The sequence below is a fragment of the Musa acuminata genome, chromosome BXJ2-6, assembly GCF_036884655.1.
Source record: "Musa acuminata AAA Group cultivar baxijiao chromosome BXJ2-6, Cavendish_Baxijiao_AAA, whole genome shotgun sequence".
In the NCBI taxonomy this organism is placed as follows: Eukaryota; Viridiplantae; Streptophyta; class Magnoliopsida; order Zingiberales; family Musaceae; genus Musa; species Musa acuminata.
In genome coordinates, this window is record NC_088343.1 from 37,600,560 (window position 1) to 37,622,889 (window position 22,330).

Consider the following 22,330-nt stretch of genomic DNA (forward strand, 5'->3'; position numbering starts at 1 on the left):
CCCGAGGACTATTAGTGGGTATTTCATTGGATATGCCGAAAAGTCCAAAGGTTACAGGTTCTATTGTCCATCTCACACAACTAGGATTGTGGAATCAAGAAACGCTAAATTTCTTGAGGATGATGTGATTAGTGGGAGCGATCATTTCAAAAACATAGTTTCCGCACATGATCATATAGAATTTCAACCTTCCACATTAAATGATAGATTGGTTATAGTTCATAGCACTCCTCAAGTATAAACTAGTGCTGAACAACCAATCATTAAAATTCCACAAGTTGTTGATAGTATTCTAATAGATCAAGCAGTTCAGGAATTACAACAAGCTCCTGAACAACTAGTTGAACCACAAGTTCCTCAAGGAACCATTGGTACAACATTAAGAAGATCTACTAGAAATAAAAGATCAGCAATTCCTAGTGATTATGTTGTATATCTACAAGAATCTGATTATAATATTGGAGCCAAAAATGATCCTGAAATATTTTCACAAGCCATGAGTTGCAAAGAATCAAATTTATGGTATGATGCCATGAAAGAGGAGATAAATTCCATGATGAGCAATGGAGTTTGGGATCTTGTAGAGTTGCCTAATGAAGCAAAGACCATTGGTTGCAAATGGGTCTTAAAACTAAGAAAGATTCGTTAGGCAACATTGAGAGATACAAGGCAAGACTTGTTGTAAAGGGATTTACTCAAAAAGAGGGAATCGATTATACGGAGACGTTTTCTCCTGTATCTAAGAAAGATTCTCTACATATAATTTTGGCATTAGTTGCTCATTTTGACCTTGAATTGCAACAAATGGATGTGAAAACGATATTTCTTAATGGAGATCTAGAGGAAGAGGTTTATATGAAATAACCTGAAGGTTTCTCCTCTAGTGTTGGTGAACACTTGGTTTGCAAGCTTAGGAAGTCTATATACGGCTTAAAACAAGCTTCCCGCCAATGGTATTTTAAATTTCATGAAGTGATTTCTTCATTCGAATTTGTTGAAAATCCCATGGATCAATGCATATACCAGAAGGTTAGTAGGAGTAAAATATGTTTCCTTGTTTTATACGTAGATGATATTTTGCTTGCAACCAACGATAAGGGTTTGCTGAATGAGGTGAAACAATTTCTTTCTAAAAATTTTGACATGAAGGATATGGGTGAAGCATCTTATGTCATTGGCATTAAGATCCATAGAGATAGACCTCGAGGCATTTTAGGTCTATCACAAGAAACCTATATCGATAAACTTTTAGAAAGATTTCGGATGAAGGATTGTTCACCAAGTGTTGCTCCCATTGTGAAAGGTGATAGGTTCAATTTGAATCAATGCCCAAAGAACAACTTTGAAAGGGAATCAATGAAAAACATCTCATATGCTTCTATCGTAGGAAGCCTTATGTATGCTCAGGTCTGTACAAGACCTGATATTGCATTTATTGTGAGAATGCTAGGTCAATATCAGAGTAATCTAGGTATGGACCACTGGAGAGCTGCAAAGAAAGTGATGAGGTATCTACAAGGAACCAAAGATTATATGCTTATATATAGACATACAGACAATCTGGATGTGATTGGTTACTCAGATTCAGATTTCGTCGATTGTGTTGATTATCGTAAATCAACATCAGGATATATTTTTATGATAGCCGGTGGAGCTATTTCTTGGAGAAGCGCTAAGCAAACATTGATTGCTACTTCTACCATGAAAGCTGAGTTTGTCTCCTGTTTTGAGGCTACTTCACATGGTGTATGGCTTAAGAGTTTCATTTCTGGGCTTAGAATCATGGATTCTATTTCTAAGCCATTAAGAATTTTTTGTGACAATTCAGTTGCTGTCTTTATGGCTAAAAACAATAAAAGTGGAAGTCGAAGTAAACATATCGACATTAAGTATCTAGCCATAAGAGAACGTGTAATGGAAAAGAAAGTGGTCATTGAGCATATTAGCACTGAATTTATGATTGTTGATCCTTTGACTAAAGGCATGCCACCTCTGAAATTCAAGGATCATGTAGAGAAAATGGGACTTGGTTCCACTTTGTAATGATATTGAAACTCTTATATATTATGCAATTTTCTCATTCATGTGCACATTATTTTGAGAAAATTTATTGTTACTGGACCAAGAATAAACATAAGGTTTATTCATTAAGTAATATTACCATATTAAGATTAAGAAACTAAATACATCGTGATACATGGATGATAATACTCGCTCTTAGAGGACTTATCGCTATGATTCGTGTATTTATTTCTTAAGAAAGTTGTTCAAGAAAAATTAATTTAAATTATTAAGATAAACGTATGGACCAAGTGGGAGAATGTAACTGTTATTATTAAATATCTAATTTAATAATAATATAACTGTTATCATTAAGATTCATAATTCATTATCATGAATTTCTTCATTAATTATGGTTTAAATGATTTCAGTTTTTTATTCTTTAAACATGAAACCGTTATTATTAAATTAAATATTTAATATCATTAAAGTTCTTCGTTATGGTCCAAACGTTACAAATCTGAATTAATTCTTGAACGTTATGATTTGGTGATAATAAATGTTCTTGATGGGAGAACATCTATATATATGAGGATTTTGGTCCTTGGGCACAATCATCTCTTTGAAGCGAAAGGCTTTCCTACACCATCTAAAGCGAGAGTTCTAAGCCGAGAAGTACCAAAGTTCAAGAAGAAACCTCTACAGAAATTCTTGACGACAATGGCTGGAGGTACGCTATTTCGTTTCCGCATAAGTTTTTATTGTGTTTCTATTATAACAATTTGGAAACACAAGTTGGTTTAAGTCACATCTAACACTCCTCACATGCCGTGGAACTCTACCAGTACGATTATTGGTCTGCCCACTAATATGTCAATGATAACTAATAGGTGGTGGATGCCATGGCCTTCCTCGCTGACCTCACTAATGTCATCGACGATGCCATCGCCAGGTGGCCACCCCACAGCACGTTGACATCTCACTCTGGGCCCTATCACAGACCAAGAGTGACAGGTACTAACCGAACACCACCTCGGTGTCACCAAGCAAAGAGGTCGGCTGGAAGGAGTTCCCCCAACCAAGGACACTATCAGACACAACGATTTACAAGGATGGCGGGTGCCAGCTCAGAGCAGTTCAGGTGGTGGTCAATGCTACGTCGGAGCACAATGTCGATCAATACATGATCTATATAAAGAAAGGGGTGTATGAGGAGATGGTCTGAGTGCTATTTGAGAAGAAGAACTTGGTATTTTTCAGGGACGAGGATGAGCAAAATGATCATTACGAGCTCCCATAATGTTGAAATGGTCGACGTCTCCACTTATAACACGACCATCGTCGATGAGTACAGACTTAACTTTTCTCAAAGTTACCATGTATAGTTTCCTTTTTGCAATCAATAAGAATTTGTCATGAATCCTCAGTCCAATCCTGACCTAACCATGGCCCGGGACCTAACCTTTGCCAACATCACGAGGTTGGACAAGCACCAAGTTGTGGCCTTTCGCTTTGATAGCGACCTCTTTGTGCTTGAGTCAGTGGAGTAATTTGGCTACCAGGACACCCTCTATTTCCACTCCTTCTATCAATTCTATAAGTCCTACTGCATCTATGGCTCCATCGACTTCATATCCAGCAACTTCACCACCTTCTTCTGCAACTGCCTCATCTTCGTCCTCCCCCGCTAGCTTAATCTCGAGCACAACGAGTCCAATACTGTCACCATGCATGGCCGCACTAACCCCACCCACTCCACTGACTTCATGTTTTGCATTGCACCATCGATGAGAGCAATGAGTACCTCGCGCTTTACTACTCGAAGCCTGTAATCCACCGCACGTACCTCAAGAGGCCATGGAAGGAGTACTCGAGGACGGTGTTTCTCAACTACAACTTGGAGGAGATCATGAGGTCGGAGGGCTAGTTGCCATGGACCGGTGACTTCATGCTAGTGCGAAAGAGGAGGGAAGGAGGAAATTGATCATGGTCAAAGGCCGCACCCGAATCTCCTCAAGAACACCACTGGCCTCACGCACTACCGATGCTATCATTAGTTTGTCGTTTGCAGCGCAATCGAAGGGGAGGGAACCGGAGGGGAAAAAAGTAATTTTTATTAAAACTTACACTATGAGTAAGAAGTTTATATGAAATTATATAAAATTAATAATTAAAAGATAGTAAAATTATTTTTTTTATCTTTTTTATTTATATCTTTTGTTTTACTTGATAACACGTGTAATTTTTTCCGTCGATAAAATTAACAGGATAATTAATGTTAAATATTTTATTTTCATAAATATAAAGATTTTATTATTATTTTTAAAATATAAAAAATTAAGATATTAATTATAATTAATTAGAAGAGATAATATGTAATTACCCCGATGCATGCGATGTCTTAGCTTTGACAAAAGTAGGTGATCGATAACATATGATTGATAGTAGCATTCATAACACAAAACCAAACTGAAATATACAATAAAAGAAAGGAATGAAAAATCTTTACTCATAATATATATGTGTATATATATAAATATACCTTTTTTAAGTCATATAGGTTAATTTTACTCATAATTAGAAGTTGTTAATATATGTAATCAAGATCGGATCTTAATATTTAATGGATATATGCTCGGCCGATGGCAGTTCAGTGAATAGTGGTAAACTGTGGTCTATTGCCGTATCTAAACCTTTATATCAGTGTTTAGGGTTCTTCAGGTTTCTTTCTTCCAGTTCGGCAACTTCTTTTCTGATTCGCAGTAATCTTCTGCAGATGAAAAGGGTTTGATCTCATCCTCCGAAAACAACATTTTGATATTTACTTTTTATCTTTATTTCCAAAGAAAAGAAAAAAGATCTGATCTTTTGGTTATTGTTTGACTTATACGTTTAATTTGTCTACGCATTTTGGGGATTTATTAGCTCTGTTATCTAATGGTTTCGGATGAGTAAGTTTGCTGAAATCCTGTTTATGGGGCGACTTGTTTTTCTTCTTCTTTTGGTTGACATTACTGCTACGATTGATGCCCGATGATGGAAGATCTAATCTCGTTAGGGGCTTATGTGGTTTTCTATTGAGCACTGATGCATGCTGCTTCATCACCTCCACTTATCCTCTTCTTCTTCTTCTTCTTCTTCTTCTTCGAAGCCATGTGAAGGTGCTCAATAAGTAAAGCCACTCACTAAGCCTCGATGAATGCGAAAAGCTATGAGATCTGAGGGCTTCATTAACCAAAGTAGTCTATCATATAGATAAAGGAAGACAGGAGAAATAGTATTTCTTGCTTTGCCAAATCGACTTCTTTGTTAAACAGAGTGCTGTGAACATGACTCTTTACCTGTCCACCTGTTCTTATGTTGTTGGCATTGTTGATATTTGGGGTGGTAAGAGAAAGACTGATATTTGCTATTTACAGTGTTCTTTATGCTCCATTGAATTTATTTGCATTTAACAGTATTTAAATAATTTATAATTTTATTAGAAGTAAAGATGTGATGCTTCCATAGATTCTGTTGGTGTTATAGTTATAATACTTGATCAACAGTTAGGTGATCAAATTGTGACAGAACATATGTATCAGACAATGTCAATCTTTAATTGTACTTTCAAGTTCTAAACATAGTCATGTTTGCTAAGAACCTTTTTTTGCTTGTACGTTTCATAGATTAGTAAATCACTGTGGGCATTTAATAGGTCTGTCTGTATAAACATATGAAGCTTTCTCCCTTTTATGATTACAGTATCAAAGTCTTTGCCAGCCACTGACTGACATGGCATTTTGTGCATATTAGTAATACATTGTGTCATCTTTTGAGTTACAGAATCACTGTACTGATTCAAGTTGCATTTAGTAGAAATGGCTAGTTGTACTATTCATGTCTGTAGAACTTGCAAATATCAGTCTTTACTGTTCATTAATGTAGAGTAGTTGCATGGTATTCTACACTTCATTAATATACTTGTTTGGGTTTAGAAATTACTATGATCATTTATAGGTATGTGTGAAGCTATACAAATATTATATATTTTGCTCTATTAATGATTATGAAAAACAAACATCAGGCTGTGCCAGCCATTGGCATGATATTTTATGACTGTTAGTATCACTTTATTTGATGTTAGTAACATATTCAATTTACTTTTTCTTTTTATTAAATCAGATGGCTGATTTACTGTTCATTTTGTGTTACCTGCATGCTGATCCATAATTTCTTTGCCGATCTTTTAATGAACAGTTTTTTTTTTTTTTGTCTTGATTTTTCCCCTTGTGTTTACATTGTTATGTTGCACTTAAGATGAGGCCCAGTGATGGAAATCATTGATTTGAGCTGCTCCATGGTTATTTCTTTTGAGCATTAACTGCATGCCTTCTTCATGTCTTAAAACAAAACCACCACCATTATCACCACCACCGCTACCACTTCACTACTTCACCACCACCACCGCTACCACTTTATCGTCATTATTTATGCATGTTAAATGCTCATCGAGAAATACCATTCTTCGAGCTGCAGTGAATTTCTAAAGCTATGAGATCTGAGGGCCTCAGCTAACAGTGTTTGATTACTGTCTATTCATGATCACCAGTGGACCATCCATTGGGTTTGACAGCACCTATCTTAGTCCATCACCGTGGACAGTAATTACGGATGGTAATGTCGACTTACATATATGTGATGATCAGGGTTACATTTTCAGGACAACCAGTGTTGCTGTCTTCAACCATTTCCTGCCTTGAATCTTATTATGTGTTATCCTTGTTTACGTTTTGCTTATATTGTGCACCTTTGTGTCTGTTGTAATGCTCACATATATCCAACAAACATTATTTACAAAATAATGGTATCAGTTTCATGTTTTGTTGTTGTTATTAGTGTTTCCTTGTAGTGTTGCTGGTAAATATTGCCAACTTCAGCATTGATGGATTTGTATAGCTAACCATGACAAAGCTCAATAATTGATCAAATAATACCATACTGTATTTTTCATGTGAATTCTTCTCACAATTCTAGCATTTTACATTATGGCATAAGTTAGTTAGTTGGATATCTGCTATCATTTTATGTTGTGTTAATTATTGTTTTAATGGATGCACTTATCTGCTGTTGAGTGTATTATCGAAACTGATATATCTTTTATTTCTTTTTATGGGTATATGCAGGAACAGGTCTTATGTTTAAGCAGGACTAAGGATGACTAAGGAGCTCAATGTTTCTTACACCGAAATCGAATTGCATACCCTAAAATTCTTATAGTTTTGTAAAGGGAATGGCTGTAGTTCACTGTATTTTTTTATGGGCGACCTCATATTGTTGTACAATTTAGAGGGTAATGGTTGGTCTTATTTTGGAAAGTTTCCGTGTACTAAATTATTTTGCAATGGTAATGGATGTCTATTTTCAGCAAAAAGAAAGAACACAGTATTCAGCGTTTTGGCACTGTTTGATTCTTTTTGTCATTTTGTCACCCTCTGGTGAGATAAACTCACCTCATATTGTTGTACAATTTAGAGGGTAATGGTTGGTCTTATTTTGGAAAGTTTCCGTGTACTAAATTATTTTGCAATGGTAATAGATGTCTATTTTCAGCAAAAAGAAAGAACACAGTATTCAGCGATTTGGCACTGTTTGATTCTTTTTGTCATTTTGTCACCCTCTGGTGAGATAAACTCACCTCATATTGTTGTACAATTTAGAGGGTAATGGTTGGTCTTATTTTGGAAAGTTTCCGTGTACTAAATTATTTTGCAATGGTAATAGATGTCTATTTTCAGCAAAAAGAAAGAACACAGTATTCAGCGATTTGGCACTGTTTGATTCTTTTTGTCATTTTGTCACCCTCTGGTGAGATAAACTCACCGGAGGTGAAAACAAGAATAACAAAAGACGAGCAAAATGGATTCTTAAGCAATTTAGCCAACAAAGTTATATCTGAAGGCAAAAAGAGACCAAATTCTTCAAAAATTTTCTCCATTTTTTAAATGGATCTTCTCAATCCATCACCTACCAAAGATCTAATCATACTCCCTCAAAGGCCAAAATACCAAAAATATGATCATGATGATATATGAATGGCGTTTGGTTCATCAGCTTGCCATTCATATCTACAACTTTTTATCAGCCCAAAAAAACCACAATCTAGAGAGACAAAAACTGCTGAAGTTTTATTCATCACAATTTCAGTCTGGAAAATTTTAGCTTCCATATTTTATTGTTGACTGCATTTTGATGTTCCGTATTTAATTAAGCAACAAGTTACATCTTCTACTTGCATGATGTACATATACTAAGATCACCATCTATATATCTTGACAGTGAAATCAAAATGAGCAGTGGACGGGCGGACCTTTCTCATGTATAATCAGCGAAGTTCTTCTCAATGAAGCAGACTGGTATCTCCTTTGGTACTCTGGGCAGACACCGACGAATCAGGCCATGGCCAATCTGTCGAGTTGATCTCTGTTTGGCTATCACGCGATAGCTTCTCAAAAGCCTTGAATCTTAGATCATCACCTTTGGTGATTGAGCTCTGCACAGAGAGGAGCTCTATGGGTGTCTTCCCCTCGAGCATGCTGACCACGGCCGACATGTTGGGCCTGAGAGTCGGAGATATGTTGGTGCATAGAAGAGCCAACTTCAACATTTGCAGGGCTTCTTCTGTTGAGAAGCTGGAGCCAAGTGCAGGGTCGACCAGTTCAAGAAGATTTCCCTTCTCATGACAAACATAGGCCTAGAGAAGAGAAAGGAACCGGCAAGCTCATTAGAACACCACAATAATTTGAAAGCATTTAGAAGCAGTTCACAAAAGCAATCAATTGACGAGAAGGTCCCAAGAAACCTTGGGAGCAGGTCTTTGGTTAAATGAGATAGTTGTGGAAGACTTCTATTGCTTGATCAACTTGATGCACTGATATGATATGTTCCTAATACCAAAATTTTATAATAAAAAATAAGCACAGTGGTTTTCTTGAAGGAATGTAATAGGACCCTCTAAGATTCAAGCAAATGTGAATGAGACAATCATTTTGCTTCTTGAAATGGTGCAAGGCAAATAAAGTGAATCGAGTTGAGCAGCCTTCGTTTGAAACAAAATCGTTATGTAAATAATGCTCCCACTGCTTCTCTAGATATAACATTATCAACACAAGATGGTCAAAATGTAACAAAAATGAACATCTGGATCAGTGCCTGAAGCAAAATTACTATTTTAATTGGTGACCGAGAGCCAACCGGATAAGTTCGGTCATCACATTGTAGTTGCATTATTATTTTTTGGTTGTCATCAGACAATGTTATGTCATATGTTTAGAGTGCTTATACTCACCCAATCAAGAAGGTAGACACAGTCTTCCTCTGGCCTATACTTTGTGTTGCTCATGCCACTGACAATTTCCAATGCGACAACTCCAAAGCTGTAAACATCTGCTTTATCGGTTAAGTAACCCCTCATTGCATATTCAGGAGCCATATATCCTCTGCATGATCAAATTCATCATCAAAAAGATCATAAAGATGGTAAAATATGCTAAAAAAACCCAGCAAAAAAGTTTCTTCATTTTTCTATTCTAGATTGTCTATTATCAACTGAATGCATATATTATTAGGAGTCACTGAACTTGTGATTCATCAGAAATTATCATTAGGCATTTACTATAAGGAAGCTCAGACTATTTTGTGAAATACAAAAGACTGTCCTATAAAGAATGAAAACTAATAATATTCATGCCAGTAATTAATAAATTGTTGCCACCTATGTGGCTGTCATACATCATACTAGAATCTTGTTAGCCACTCTTTCCCAGATATTGACTTTGAGGAAGAACCCACTGTTAGAAAAGCAATATCCTTTACTGTAGTTCTTCCAAAGCAGATAATGCAAAATTATGTTTAGCTTGTACTTGGTTTAACTCCATATGCTGCATATATTGAAACTCTTGCTTTAAGAATAGCAACAACTAGGATCTGCAATTCTGTGCCACAAAATGCTACTTACACGATCAATCTATTCTTGTTCTATTAATAGTTCTAGTACCACAAACACGTTGATCATTGATAAGATATTTTTGTTGATTATTAATAAAATTTAATTAGTGAAGCAAATGCGGATAATCAACAACCTCACAAAAATAGAGCATATTGTGAAGTTCAACTGCCAAGGAAGCGATCTATATGAAGTTAGTTTCCAATATCACAAGTCTTGAACACTAAGCTCTTAACAGGCATTTTTGCAAAAGAAAATCAATCTTTCTCTGGACGTCCATACCCTGACATGTATCTGTTTTGAATTGTACTATATGATGATATTACATTCCTCTGGTGTGCATCTACATATGTTGATTAGATAAGCATGTATACGCATCTATTATCTACCAAAAGGCATCTAGCCCTGCAGTCAGTCTTTAGAAAAGCATCCAACTCCTAGTATTGGGAGGTGTTTCCAAGAAATTGAGAACGATAATTCATACCTTTAATGTGTTTCATTTTGGTTAATAAAAAAGGATTGATGAAGACACTCTTAAAGTATCACCAGAACTGATTTGGCAAATAGCAGTCTGTATGTTTAATTGAAGTCACATGTGATACTTTGGAATTGCTTTTCGATACGCTATGCAGATTCTTTAATGGTTTATTACACATGTACAGCATGGCAAAAGAATTCTGAATATTGACAGAAAAATATTGCTTTCTCAAAACAACTAATAGATACTCACAAAGTGCCAGCAATTCTAGTGCTAATGTGGGTATTCTCTTCTTCATTAAGTTTAGCCAGGCCAAAATCTGATATTTTTGCATTGAGATCCTTGTCTAGAAGAATATTTGTCGCCTTGATATCTCGATGAACAATCTTCAACCTTGACTCCTCATGGAGATACGCTAAACCTCTTGCTATTCCTAGGCAAATCTTCCACCTGGTTTGCCAGTCCAATCCCAATCGGTATCCCTCAGGACCTATTGATGTTGAAACTTTTGTTAATTTTGTTTGGTATAAATAACTATTAGCAAAAAAATGAAGATAGTAGAGGAGAGATTAAACGCGATATATGAGAAAGTTATTTTAGCATAATTAGAGAAGCACCTACCATGTAGGCCACGAGCAAGACTATTATTTTCCATATATTCATAAACAAGCAATAATTGGTTTCCCTCAATGCAGCATCCATAAAGTTTCACGAGGTTTGGGTGCTGCAAAGCAGATATCACACCTATCTCATTGACAAATTCACGGTTCCCTTGCTTAGACTTTGAAGAGAGTTGTTTGACGGCAATTTCGGAACCATCTGGCAACACTCCCTGAGTCAAGCAACAAAAAATATTACAATAGTAAGGCCAATGCTAAGAAAAGTCAAGTGAAACCGATCAATGGTGAGAAATTTAAGTTCAATTTTTTCAACACATATCTTACCTTGTAAACTGGACCAAATCCACCTTCCCCTATCTTATTTGCAGGATGAAAGTTCTTGGTGGCAGCTTTGATATGCCTCAAACTGAACTGTCCAGTTTGCAATTCTAGACCTCTGAGCTCTGCATGCAAGTGTTTCATTTGAAAATAACAAATGTTAAACTGACTGGTCCTCGAATTATTTCATGCAAGGCAGACAATGATCTTCAATACGAATTTCATTTTGGTAATTATCACTAGATTCTGTTCGCTGATTCAATCAAAAATCAAAATATAATGAAATGTAATCTTACATATTTCACATAAGCTTCTAACAGCAGAGAGAATACTGTAAGCTATTTGTTAGAAACAATCAAATAGTAGTTCAGGACTTCACAAGACATGTTAAAGATGAGTGGCGTGGGTGGCGAGACCAGGTGATAATTCACAAGACATAGTATTTGAGGTGTCTAGGTGTTACAGACTGTTAATCCCACATTTGGAACCTTAGAGGATGACTTTGGACTATATATCATGACCATCAACACATAACGATATAACAAACAGATGGAATTAACCATGGAATACAATTCTACTACTGGCTTAGGTGTAAGCATCTTCGGACAATCCACTAAGTATGAGGCCTGTTGAACATCTAGCTGATGATAAATGGTGACAAAACCATTTTATGAATCTTCCATGCCAAAAAAAAAGAAAAACTTTCATGTGAGGTGATAAAATATAATATGACAAGTTCCTAAACAAAAACAGGTAGTTTAATATATAAAAAAATCAATTAACATTTAGAGACACAAATCAATCACCTATGTAACAAAGAAAATCACACCTAAAATGAAGCCAATCTCTTTTTTATACTTGAGACATAGTTTAATGATACATCACCAGTATAATGGTTAATTATGTAATTTGAACTCATTTCAAGAGCAATCTGTCATAATTATCTCATCATGATGTTCAATATGTTCATTTTTCATCAGCAAAAAATTCATTACATGTTCTATTGTTCGGATAATGTAAATACACTGTTGGTATTACGATACATGAATAAGGTATGTTCTTGTGCTTCCTCAATTAACATCTAGCATTGTGTCTCCTTCACTCTCGATGTAAGCTTGGTTCATCCCTGCTTAAGTGAGGACTCTGACTATGTGACACCCTATAATGTCAAATTTTTTAGCAAGAGAAATTCTGATACCCAAGTAATCTCATTATCAAGACATAATAAGAGCAAGGATTTGTATGTATAGAGTTAGAGCAGTATTGATAATTTAGGTTTAAGCATTTTGGTATCGTTGGCTAAGACTAACTCCACATAGGCTAGTGATTGCTTGGACTGCAACAGTAGAAATGTTATTGGGGTATCGTTGGACAAGACTACACATAGGTTAGTGATTGCTTGGATTGCAACAGTAGAAATGTTCTTGAAACATTTTGGTTTTCTATATGCATTCGAAGTGAATTTGCTAATACAAAAAGAAGAATTATTCTTGCTGATACAAAACCCCTCTTTTGATATGATATTATGATTGAAGAACAAAAAGCAGAAAATGCATAAATAATGTCCTTACCATTATTCTTGGAATTTTTCCTTCTGATATACAGGAAAATAAGGCATAAAATCAGCAGAACTATAATGCAAGCAGCAGCAACAATTGCCAAAATAGTTCCAACAGTTAGCTTGTTTTCACCTGTATCAATCTTGAAATCTACACAAAAGCAAACGATTTAGAGCATTGACATGTAACTAATGCACAATAAAATAGGAACAGGCTTCCATAGGCTCACTTGGTGTAACAGAAATGGCTGATATAAGAGGCCCATATACACCTCTCAGTGGAACAGAGTTTGTGCCTTTCCCAGCCCAATAAAAATGAATTTCCAAAGTGCCATCTACCATGACGGTAAAGGACTTAATAATTTCCTTACCAGTCCCATTAGCTTCCTTGGCAATATTAAAGTCCTTCAGAACTTTTCGGCCCTGCAATATTAAATCATTATGAGACAACTATTATTCCAATAATTTAATTGAAAGTAAGGAGAAAAAGAAATATGTGGCTCAAAGAGGAAAAACTATGACCTAGTGATGAAACATACTAGATTCCAACTAGTTTTAGCACAGACAAATGATAGATAATACAGCACTAAATTTTGTTAGTGCAGATAAAACAACAGAAAAATTCCAGCGAGATTAAAGATTTTGATGAGGGAATCAATCACCTGGATTGACACATCAAACAAGCGTCTACCGTTGCTGCTATATGTTTCATCATCTGTAAACATAATCTCTGCAAAATGCAGATTTACTGTGTAGTTTCCTTTGTATAAACAAAGCCCATAATATTTGAGCGAAAGCGGACTAAGCCTAGCAGTCATGTACAACTCTGGCTTGGTGATATCTAGTGCCGTTGTGTTTGCAGTTATGAATTTTGGATTCTGATTGTCAACAAAGTCTCCCGTGGAGCTATAGGCCCATTTTCCACTTTCAGAATCATAAAATTCAGATGTACCCAGATCTAGTATGTCGCCTTCATACTCAATGTCGTCAATTCTCATCTTTGGACCACCACAATTTATAAACAAGTTGTAATCTGTGACAGACATAAAATCCAGACACAATAAGTCATGAAACTTTTTTTTTTTGCCATCTTCTCAGAACCTGAATTATGAGCTCAAAGGTTATCACAAAGCGAAAATACTTTTGCAAGTTATCATACTCACTTCTAGATTCTCCAGAACATGGTAGGTTTCTTCTTAAACATGAAAGTGTCCTGTAAAAAGGAGCAGTCAAATTACACCAGCATCCTTCTATGGTGAAAGCAGAATCAATAATTGGAAGTTGTGAAGAAAAAAGAAGGAAGGAAGCAAGTATATTGAAAGCTTACGTATCGGAATTCGTGGAAGAATAGCTCGAGACTAGGTTACTACAGGCAAGAGAACCAGTTATTAAAAAGGAAGAAAAGTTTGGCAAATTAGATAACCAATGGATTTCAGACCATTGACTACTCACACACTACCACGCTGACAAATAGCTGGTGCAGGTGATCCCGTAAAGGAGTTATAAGAAATATCACTGCAGAAAATCCGTGTCATGATGAATAAACATGCCGATGTTTGACAATCTTTATAGCTGAAGGAAATGCATACTAATAACTGAAGTAGACATTGCATACAATTTCTGAGCGCTGTTCAAGATCCAATCAGGTATTTTTCCATTCAGGTTGTTATTTGAAAGGTACCTATACAAGAAAAGGTAAGAAATGGATTTCAGATAAATTACAAACAGCACAATAAGATATGAGATTGGATGTACTTGCTATCCTTATTGCATGAACACCGACAATGACAATAATTGCTTACATGAAATTTAGTGAACTCGTCAATGCTGCATAGGTCCCCGGAATTGGACCTGACAAGTTGTTAAAGCTCACGTCCCTGCAAGAAAACCATGGAGACAATCTTAATAATCAATTTTATTGGTGGCAGGTCGGTTACAAAATCAGGACACTAAGTTTCTTCTCCTGAAGAAGTTAAGTGGAGCTCTGTCCCAAAGAAGCTAATGAAGCTAAAACCTGTCAAATATACCCGCTGATAAACTTACAAGCTGTTAAGAGCTTTCATCTCTCCAATATAGTCAGGAAGTTCACCCGATATTGACAAGTTTCTCAAGACCCTACATCATGGCACCAATCAGTACAAACTGGTTAAAGTAAAAAAAAAAAAAAATCAGACCAGATCATGATGTTTGGGGCATTTGACTTTCTTTTAAACATACAGCTTTGTCATGTTCCTCATATTCTGCAGCTGTGGAAATGAACCAATTCCTCCTTTCAAGTCAGACACCCTCCTGCAGTACCAGACAAGCTAATTTGGTTGTAATTATTGGATGCATGAAACATCTTGAATTGGATTGGGTAAGTTATTCTCTCACAGTTCTTTTAAATTTTTTAATGCCAAGAATCTGGGAGGAAATGGCCCCTCCATAGCCGTGCCCTGCATGTCTCTGTAGAAATATAAAAGATCAATTTGTTAATTACAACAAAAGAATTAACATCTAAGTAAAAGAAAATAGTAGTCAGTGATCAGTACAGCCTCTGGAGCTGTGTCCAGTTCCCGATGAAGCTTGGAATTTTCCCAGAGATTGGATTCCCATCAATCAAACTGCAAAGGTTTAGAAGTGATTAGGTGTCTATTGCTTCTTCTGAACATAGGTTAGGCCCATTGTCTTATGCAATGGCCATCTGCTGGCTGCTAAAAAACCATTGCAGAGACCATGGACCCACACAGTAACTTGCAAAGATTAAAAGACTTTGTGAGACATACAACATTATGAGGTTTTTCAGGTTCCCAAGTGATTCTGGCAACTCCCCACTTAGGTTATTCCCATTGGCAAGGCTGTAGGAAAAGAAAGAAGGGTTGAACCATTCAACCAAATAAACTAGAAAAGAGAATCTCATCACATAACTTAAACAGAAGGCATCCTACAGGCTAGGATAAGAGTTTTTGCATAGCCTTACAATCGTTTTAAATTAGCAAGTTTACCGAGCGCCGCAGGTATGGGTCCTTGCAGCTGATTACCTTCAAGAACCCTGACCGATGAGATGAGATTCCACCATGAGCAAAGAAGGAAAAGAATTGGTGATTAAGAGTAAATAAAGATGGAAGGTATAATGTTACAATTCTTCAAGTGTGATCATTTTTGCGAATTCCTCAGGAATTGGCCCAGAAACCCGATTTCCAAGGAGGGACCTGCAAAGAATTACAATACATAAATTTTCTTCCGGTTTTATATAATTCTATAGTCATCATAAAAACCATACCTAGATCACTGAACTCCACAATTTTAAAAGAAATGCCAACCTAGTCAATAAGCTAATACTTGTGTCTACTTTTTAAAACTATTAAGGATCATTCTCTGGATGTATTAAACTTATAATTAAAATACAATTTACTATCAACAGAGAGTGCATGAGAAGTGGATAGTAGAGGCTGTTGGTGGAGGAAGAGGCAATGATGATTGGTGGCAGGATGATAGTTGCAGTTGTCGACTAGATAAAACTGGGTGTAGCTAGGAAATGGCAACTGGTATCTAGAAGAGATGGGAAGAGGAAGAAGAGATGGTAGTGGCAAATCACATACATAACGATGAAAGAAATAGGGTGGCGAACCAAGAGATGGTTTCATTTATGGCAATGATAGACCGATGAGTTTATAGACAAGAAAGTGAAAATGTTGAGAAGAATTTTTTCTGCCGACAAGAATTTTTTTATCTAGTAAGGACACAGTGGACCAGATTTTCATTAAGAATGAAAAAAACTGGTTTCCAAGTCAAGCAACAATGTGGTATGTTGTATCCAGCAACAAGAAAAGAGAAAAAAGAATAAACATAAGTTAATAACTGAAATGAAGTAAATTACAGATGGACGAGAGGAAGAGAAGCCCATGTAGCTGGAATAGTTCCATTCAGATAATTCCAGGTTAAATCACTGTAAAAAGAGTAAAAGTAACATGAGCCACATCTTGCAACAGCCTTTAACTTCTGTCTTGATAGAGTGATAAGAGAAAGTCACTGTAGACTTACATATCTGTTAAGAAGGGAAGCTTAGAGAACTCAGCTGGCAGGGTGCCGGTTAAGTTCTGACCCTTGAGTTTACTGCAGCCAAAAAAGAAAGAACAAACATGACCATATCTACTAAATAAATGACGAAAAAAGATGTATGATTGTGTAGATCGGCCTTTATTCAATAAAACTTACATGCTAGTAACATGACAAACGTTGGAGGTACGATTACAGTCGCAGGTGACATTGTCAGTAAAGACAGGCATGTCACTTCGACCTGGAACGACCCATCCATTGGTTTGACTGCAGGGATCCACAGAAAAGTCCCACTTCTTTTCCAACTTGGATGCAATCACTCGCAATGCTGCAACTGTTTTTGGAATATGCGACTATTAGGTCCTACATATACGCTTTTGTTCTCTTACCTCCCATCATCTCAGAGGTAAGCATTGTATTATACATTGATGATCGTATTGGATAAGTTGGCCACAAACACAGATATACACTTTGTAGTTTGTACAATCTTCAATTCCCCGTAGAAACCAATTGGTTTTTTAGCATTGAATAAAAAGAATACCTACATATTATTTCTATCATTTCTAGAGCATAAATTCTTCATACAAGAAGAGAGCAAACTTAGGTTGACCAGGTTAGCTTTCCTTCGAATGCAACTAGACTCTTTACTCCTTGAGTTCATATAGGACGACCAATCCCACGGTCAGGATCGGTCAAACTCCGATCTTTTACCAATTGTTGAGGCCGATACCCATCACTTTGACGGGACACGCGGTCCGATGTAAGTAAACGAGTTCGGCGGGATAACAATTATTTGTACCCGCGCGGGATAACAATTATTTGTACATCGACAGTGCCGCCGCCCCCATCCCCAGAAAAAGATGGGTTTGGATACCCAAAAATTAGCCCTTAAAGATGGATATAAACTTTTCTTGTGGGTACAGAAGTGATGAGAACAAAGAGGAACGCAAGCAATAAGCACCGGTAATTTATTGCGGAGGATGACGACCGGTGCCAATTCAGGAATGACAGAAATTTGTGACACAAATTATCCATAGCAGTGGAGAAGACAATATTCTTCTTCGAATAAAGAAGAAACAAAACCCTATTCGAAATGAAGAAACGACCGGAGATATTCGGAAAGCTGTGGCGGCTACTTGGGTCGAGTAAGGATACCTCGGTCCCCTTTAGATCTGAAGCTTTTATCAACATTAATCGCATCGATTCATGCTTAGAATACTCAAATATGAATGTTTCTGGCAAACCCAAGGTATTCCGACGAAAACTACAGCGACGCACTTGAGCTCAAAAGGGAAGTGTGGTGGCCAAGCTATTCTATGACCTCACAAAGGAACCATCGATTCATGCTTATAATCTGAGGCATTCTGACTAAAAGCAAAGTGGGGAGGCAGCGCACCTTCATCCGGGGCCAGTTTCTGGGCGTCGCAGCCCAGATCGGGGAAGCTCCACAGCACGAGCAAGACGAGCACAAGAGGGAAGTGACGTGGGAGAAATGAGGGACGCGTCCCACCGAGTGCTCTCATCTCTCTGCACTTCTTTCGCGCTCGCTCTCTCCGGATCGTCCCGATCTAGCAAGGATTCCAAGATGCAGAACGAGATCGAACAGTGCGGCTCGTCCTATAAAGAAAGCATTCGGAGTTGACGAGCTGACGATGGCGGAAAGGGAAGGTTGATTGAACAGCCTTCTTTGCCGGTGTGAAGGAAGTTACCAACATGTCACGCGTCTTTTCCCGGTCGATCGGAATGGGCGGCAAGTGGACGCAGTATTTTTATTTTAATGCTGAAGTAGGAAGCAATCATCTTACCCTCTTAGGTCTATTAATAGCATATCTACCCTTCAATAAGTTTTAAATTCAAACAATAAAATAGGTAATTTGAATGGGATATATATGCTTATATAACTAATTCTTTGAATGATTATATATATATATATATATATATATATATATATATATATATATATATATATAATATGATATGATCAAATTCGATTGGCCATTCCAATTAATGAAATCGATTTTAGCTTTTTTATTTTAGTATTATCATGTTTAAAAGAGAAAAAAAGAGGAAAAAAAGAAATATTTTATTAGAGAAAATAAATGTCCCACTTTGAGGGATATATATATATATATATATATATATATATATATATATATATATATATATATATATATATTTATGTATCTTAGTTTTATTTTTTAAAAAAATTATATCGAGAGTTTTTTAAATTAATTAATTAATTAAACTATACCGAGAGTATGTCCAATAAGATTACTATGTTTTAGTTTGCATTAAAAATCGGATAGAGAATTCATTTATTAAAATTGAAGATAAAACGTGAGAAAAGAATGTTAAGTTGACATGACATGCCTAATAGATTTCATGACATTTTTAATAGCTGAAGTGGTAGGTATGGTAAGCACTTTCCCAAGTCCCTGTAAAGAGTCATAATTTGGACAAAAACCATTTAGAGTTTTCGTTACTATATCATCCCAAACCCTTTAATACTGATGTGTAGTTTTATTATATCTTAAACTCTCCAATCAATAAGAGATTAAGTATGATCTTATCAATATGATTTAATTTTATAATAATACACTTATTTAACATATATATATATATTATTTTGATGGGATAATGCATAAAAATAATAAATATATAAAAGGGGAAGGTGAAGCCACTCAATAAGACTGAAAATAGTTTAATATATCCATAGCCTTTCAATAGTCTCTCTCTTTTTATGTTTTTTTATTGAAAGTCTTTCGATAGTCATAATTGGGTAGGTAACATATGTTCGTTCAAATCCAATCGCAAGAAATGATTGACTCCATCCGTAAATGAATCGAATATGAATTATGGGTCAAATCATGTGATCTATAGATTGATTGAATTGTATGTTTGGAATATTTACTTGGTAGATAAAATTGGGCGGACCGGATTCGGCAATGTTACATGTGTTTGGTGGACCGGATTAGGTTTATAGTGTTTGAATATTTAGTCTACATGAATTATATTGAAGTGGAAATTAATTATTGGTTCATCGGTTGGAAGAGATGATCATTAGAATCTATTCCTATATCATTATATTATATTAGATTATATAAGGACATGATGTAACGTGATGACTCGAGTGCAACTTTTCATGGGTTCTTCCATGTTTTCGTTTTCTTGGATACAAGAGCCAGCAAAAGGCAGCCTTCGGTTTCCAATCCTATCGGAAACTATCAATCTCATAATTACAATAGGCTAAGTTTATATAAAGTATATGGATAATGGAGGGCACAATATTACGATAGGCTAAATCAATTGGTTTCATGTTTTTTTTACCTATTTATATTTTATAATATAAAAAAAAAAATGATGTCAAGATTTTAATTGAGTGAACCGAATTAATAGGTTGGGGTCGAGCCAGAACCAAGTTGGTAAATCAATTCAACATTCATTTGAAATCCTAGATATGTTAAGGTTATATTTGGTTGATCTACCTCGATTTATCGTAAAAAATATATCAAGAATGAGTGACAAGTCAATAGTCCAACTCGTAAATGTAAGTTTAGCATCGTATCCCAATACCTTATGCCTCTTAATATTTCAAATACATAATTACTCGTATTTACTAGGTGATTATTGTTTTTAGATAATTACGTCAAAAACATCGTGGGTAATTTCAAACTTAAAAAATTGAAAGAGGAACACAAATAACTATCTCGGATGATATACATTAAATTTGTTCAACAATCTACTCACATAAATTTTTAGATTGAATTGATATAATCTATATTAATCCTAGTCAGTTGGATTCATTCTCATGTGTTCTTAACTAAGATTAAAAAATCTTTCTCGCACTAATTTGAACATATACATCACATAGTGTGTGAATCTTGAAGGAAAAAAAAAAAAAAAAAAACTGGTCTTAAATAGGTTCCTACTACCCGAAGATTAAACAATCGGAAGAAGAGGCATTTCTTGCCATTAGAAGATAATGACATCAATGTCATCACCCATCGTAAACGATATAAGAGTTGACTTTCTTCTGTAAAATTTCATGGAAGAAGAAGAAAAAGAAGAAGAAGAAGAAAGATATGCCGGCGGCTGTTTAATAGTCTATAAAATTTCATCGAAAGCCTTTCAGTAGTCTTAGGGAGTGGTTGGGTAGGTAACATATGTTCGTTCACAATCCAATCATTGACTCGATCCGTAAGTGAATCGAATTTAAATTATAGATCGAATTATGTGATCGATAGATTGATTGAATTGTATATGTTTGGAATTCGGATCGAATTATAAGAACCTCGTATACATAAATAATCCGGAGGGCATACTCTCCACACTAATTTGCAAGAATCTCATAGGTCAAAATAATCATGATGAAAGACTGAGTTAGAGTTGTTGCGTAAAGAATTTGAAGTCGTGGCCTCGAGGCCGACGTGGTTCGGTTCAGATCCAGATGACGAGAGATCTCTCGAGGGGGGATTCCTCAGGACTGCAGAGATTGCTGGCTCGGGTCGATTCGATCGTGGAGGTGGGTCGTCGTTTCCTGCGGGAAAGGGGCTCCTCGCCAATGCATCCGGTGAGAGGCACATTGTCTTCGTTCCTGGACACAGGTTGGGTCGGGATGCTCGACCCGACCCCTCTGATGATTAAGTTAGTCAGGGGTCGTAGGAGTTTTTTCCGTGTTTGCTATCGTTTTCTACCTTTTTTCCTCTCTCTTTCGGTCAGAACGCAAGGATATTTATATGGGAGTTTAGTGTCACCTGACGTGTTGGCTCGCAGTACCTTTTGATGACGTCTGACCTTGCTGTTGGCATGACGTGAGGAATCGAGCCTGAGTGATCATTAATGGGCCTCGGTTGGCATTTCAGCCCGTGTCGGCCAGGCGCTATCAGCCCGACAGAGACATGGGATGTCAGCTGATGTCACACAAGTCTTATCGTAATTATCACCCTCGTGAAGAGTCCACTACTTTTTAAAAATTTAAAGGAGAGATTCACATCCATAGACATTTCGCTCTCGTCAAGTTGGCGTCAGACACATCATTGATGATGAAAGTTAATCATAAAAATATTATGTCGCATAGAAAATTAATATTTATGTGGATCGATGTCACCATTGGAGACATGAGGATCATCAAATTTGTGGAAAATTGCACTACATCAATGATATGAGAGTCAGCAAAATAATTACAGATATAGGATCGGAGACCGAAAGCTGCCTTTTGCTGACTCTTGTATCAGTAGCATGGATGCAGAGTAATCTTCCACAAATTCATGATCCTCATGGTTGATTAATGCTACAGATGAAACTGATATGTCATCTGTAGATACATCAATGAT

The 22,330-nt window shown here is 36.2% G+C and overlaps 1 protein-coding gene and 1 long non-coding RNA gene across 3 annotated transcripts; one reads left to right on the forward strand and one right to left on the reverse strand.

Moving 5' to 3' along the window:
- The first annotated feature begins 4,735 nt into the window (after positions 1-4,735).
- LOC135615436 (uncharacterized) lies at positions 4,736-7,216 on the forward strand. Its single transcript, XR_010488024.1, has 2 exons — positions 4,736-4,786; positions 7,167-7,216. It is a non-coding gene; the product is annotated as an uncharacterized LOC135615436 (long non-coding RNA).
- Positions 7,217-8,149: 933 nt separating this feature from the next.
- Positions 8,150-18,730, reverse strand: LOC103989112 (probable LRR receptor-like serine/threonine-protein kinase At1g53440). 2 transcript variants are annotated; one of them, XM_065113918.1, is made up of 24 exons: positions 18,394-18,730; positions 17,157-17,331; positions 16,983-17,054; positions 16,819-16,887; positions 16,079-16,150; positions 15,919-15,990; positions 15,725-15,796; positions 15,491-15,562; positions 15,333-15,404; positions 15,177-15,248; positions 15,003-15,074; positions 14,762-14,836; positions 14,575-14,640; positions 14,412-14,474; positions 14,287-14,325; positions 14,123-14,172; positions 13,622-13,992; positions 13,190-13,382; positions 12,973-13,110; positions 11,408-11,526; positions 11,085-11,295; positions 10,716-10,953; positions 9,329-9,479; positions 8,150-8,734 (listed from the first exon to the last, which is right to left on the reverse strand). In XM_065113918.1, the coding sequence occupies exons 1-24, from the start codon at positions 18,518-18,520 to the stop codon at positions 8,381-8,383; spliced, it is 3,015 nt and encodes a 1,004-aa protein (XP_064969990.1). In that variant the 5' UTR covers positions 18,521-18,730; the 3' UTR covers positions 8,150-8,380. The 2 variants fall into 2 exon arrangements, with proteins under 2 accessions (XP_064969990.1, XP_064969991.1); XM_065113919.1 differs by lacking the exon at positions 17,157-17,331 and having other exon boundaries at positions 18,394-18,507.
- Between the last annotated feature and the right edge of the window lie 3,600 nt (positions 18,731-22,330).

Bases quoted from the DNA above. Each gene is read 5' to 3' on its own strand.
- LOC103989112 (XM_065113918.1), bottom strand. From the start codon at position 18,520: ATGAGAGCACTCGGTGGGACGCGTCCCTCATTTCTCCCACGTCACTTC. The intron at 15,249-15,332 runs GTGAGAGAATAA...CTGGTACTGCAG, and splicing joins TTAAAAAATTTAAAAGAACT to GAGGGTGTCTGACTTGAAAG. The intron at 9,480-10,715 runs GTGAGTATCTAT...TTGATCATGCAG, and splicing joins ACTAGAATTGCTGGCACTTT to AGGATATATGGCTCCTGAAT.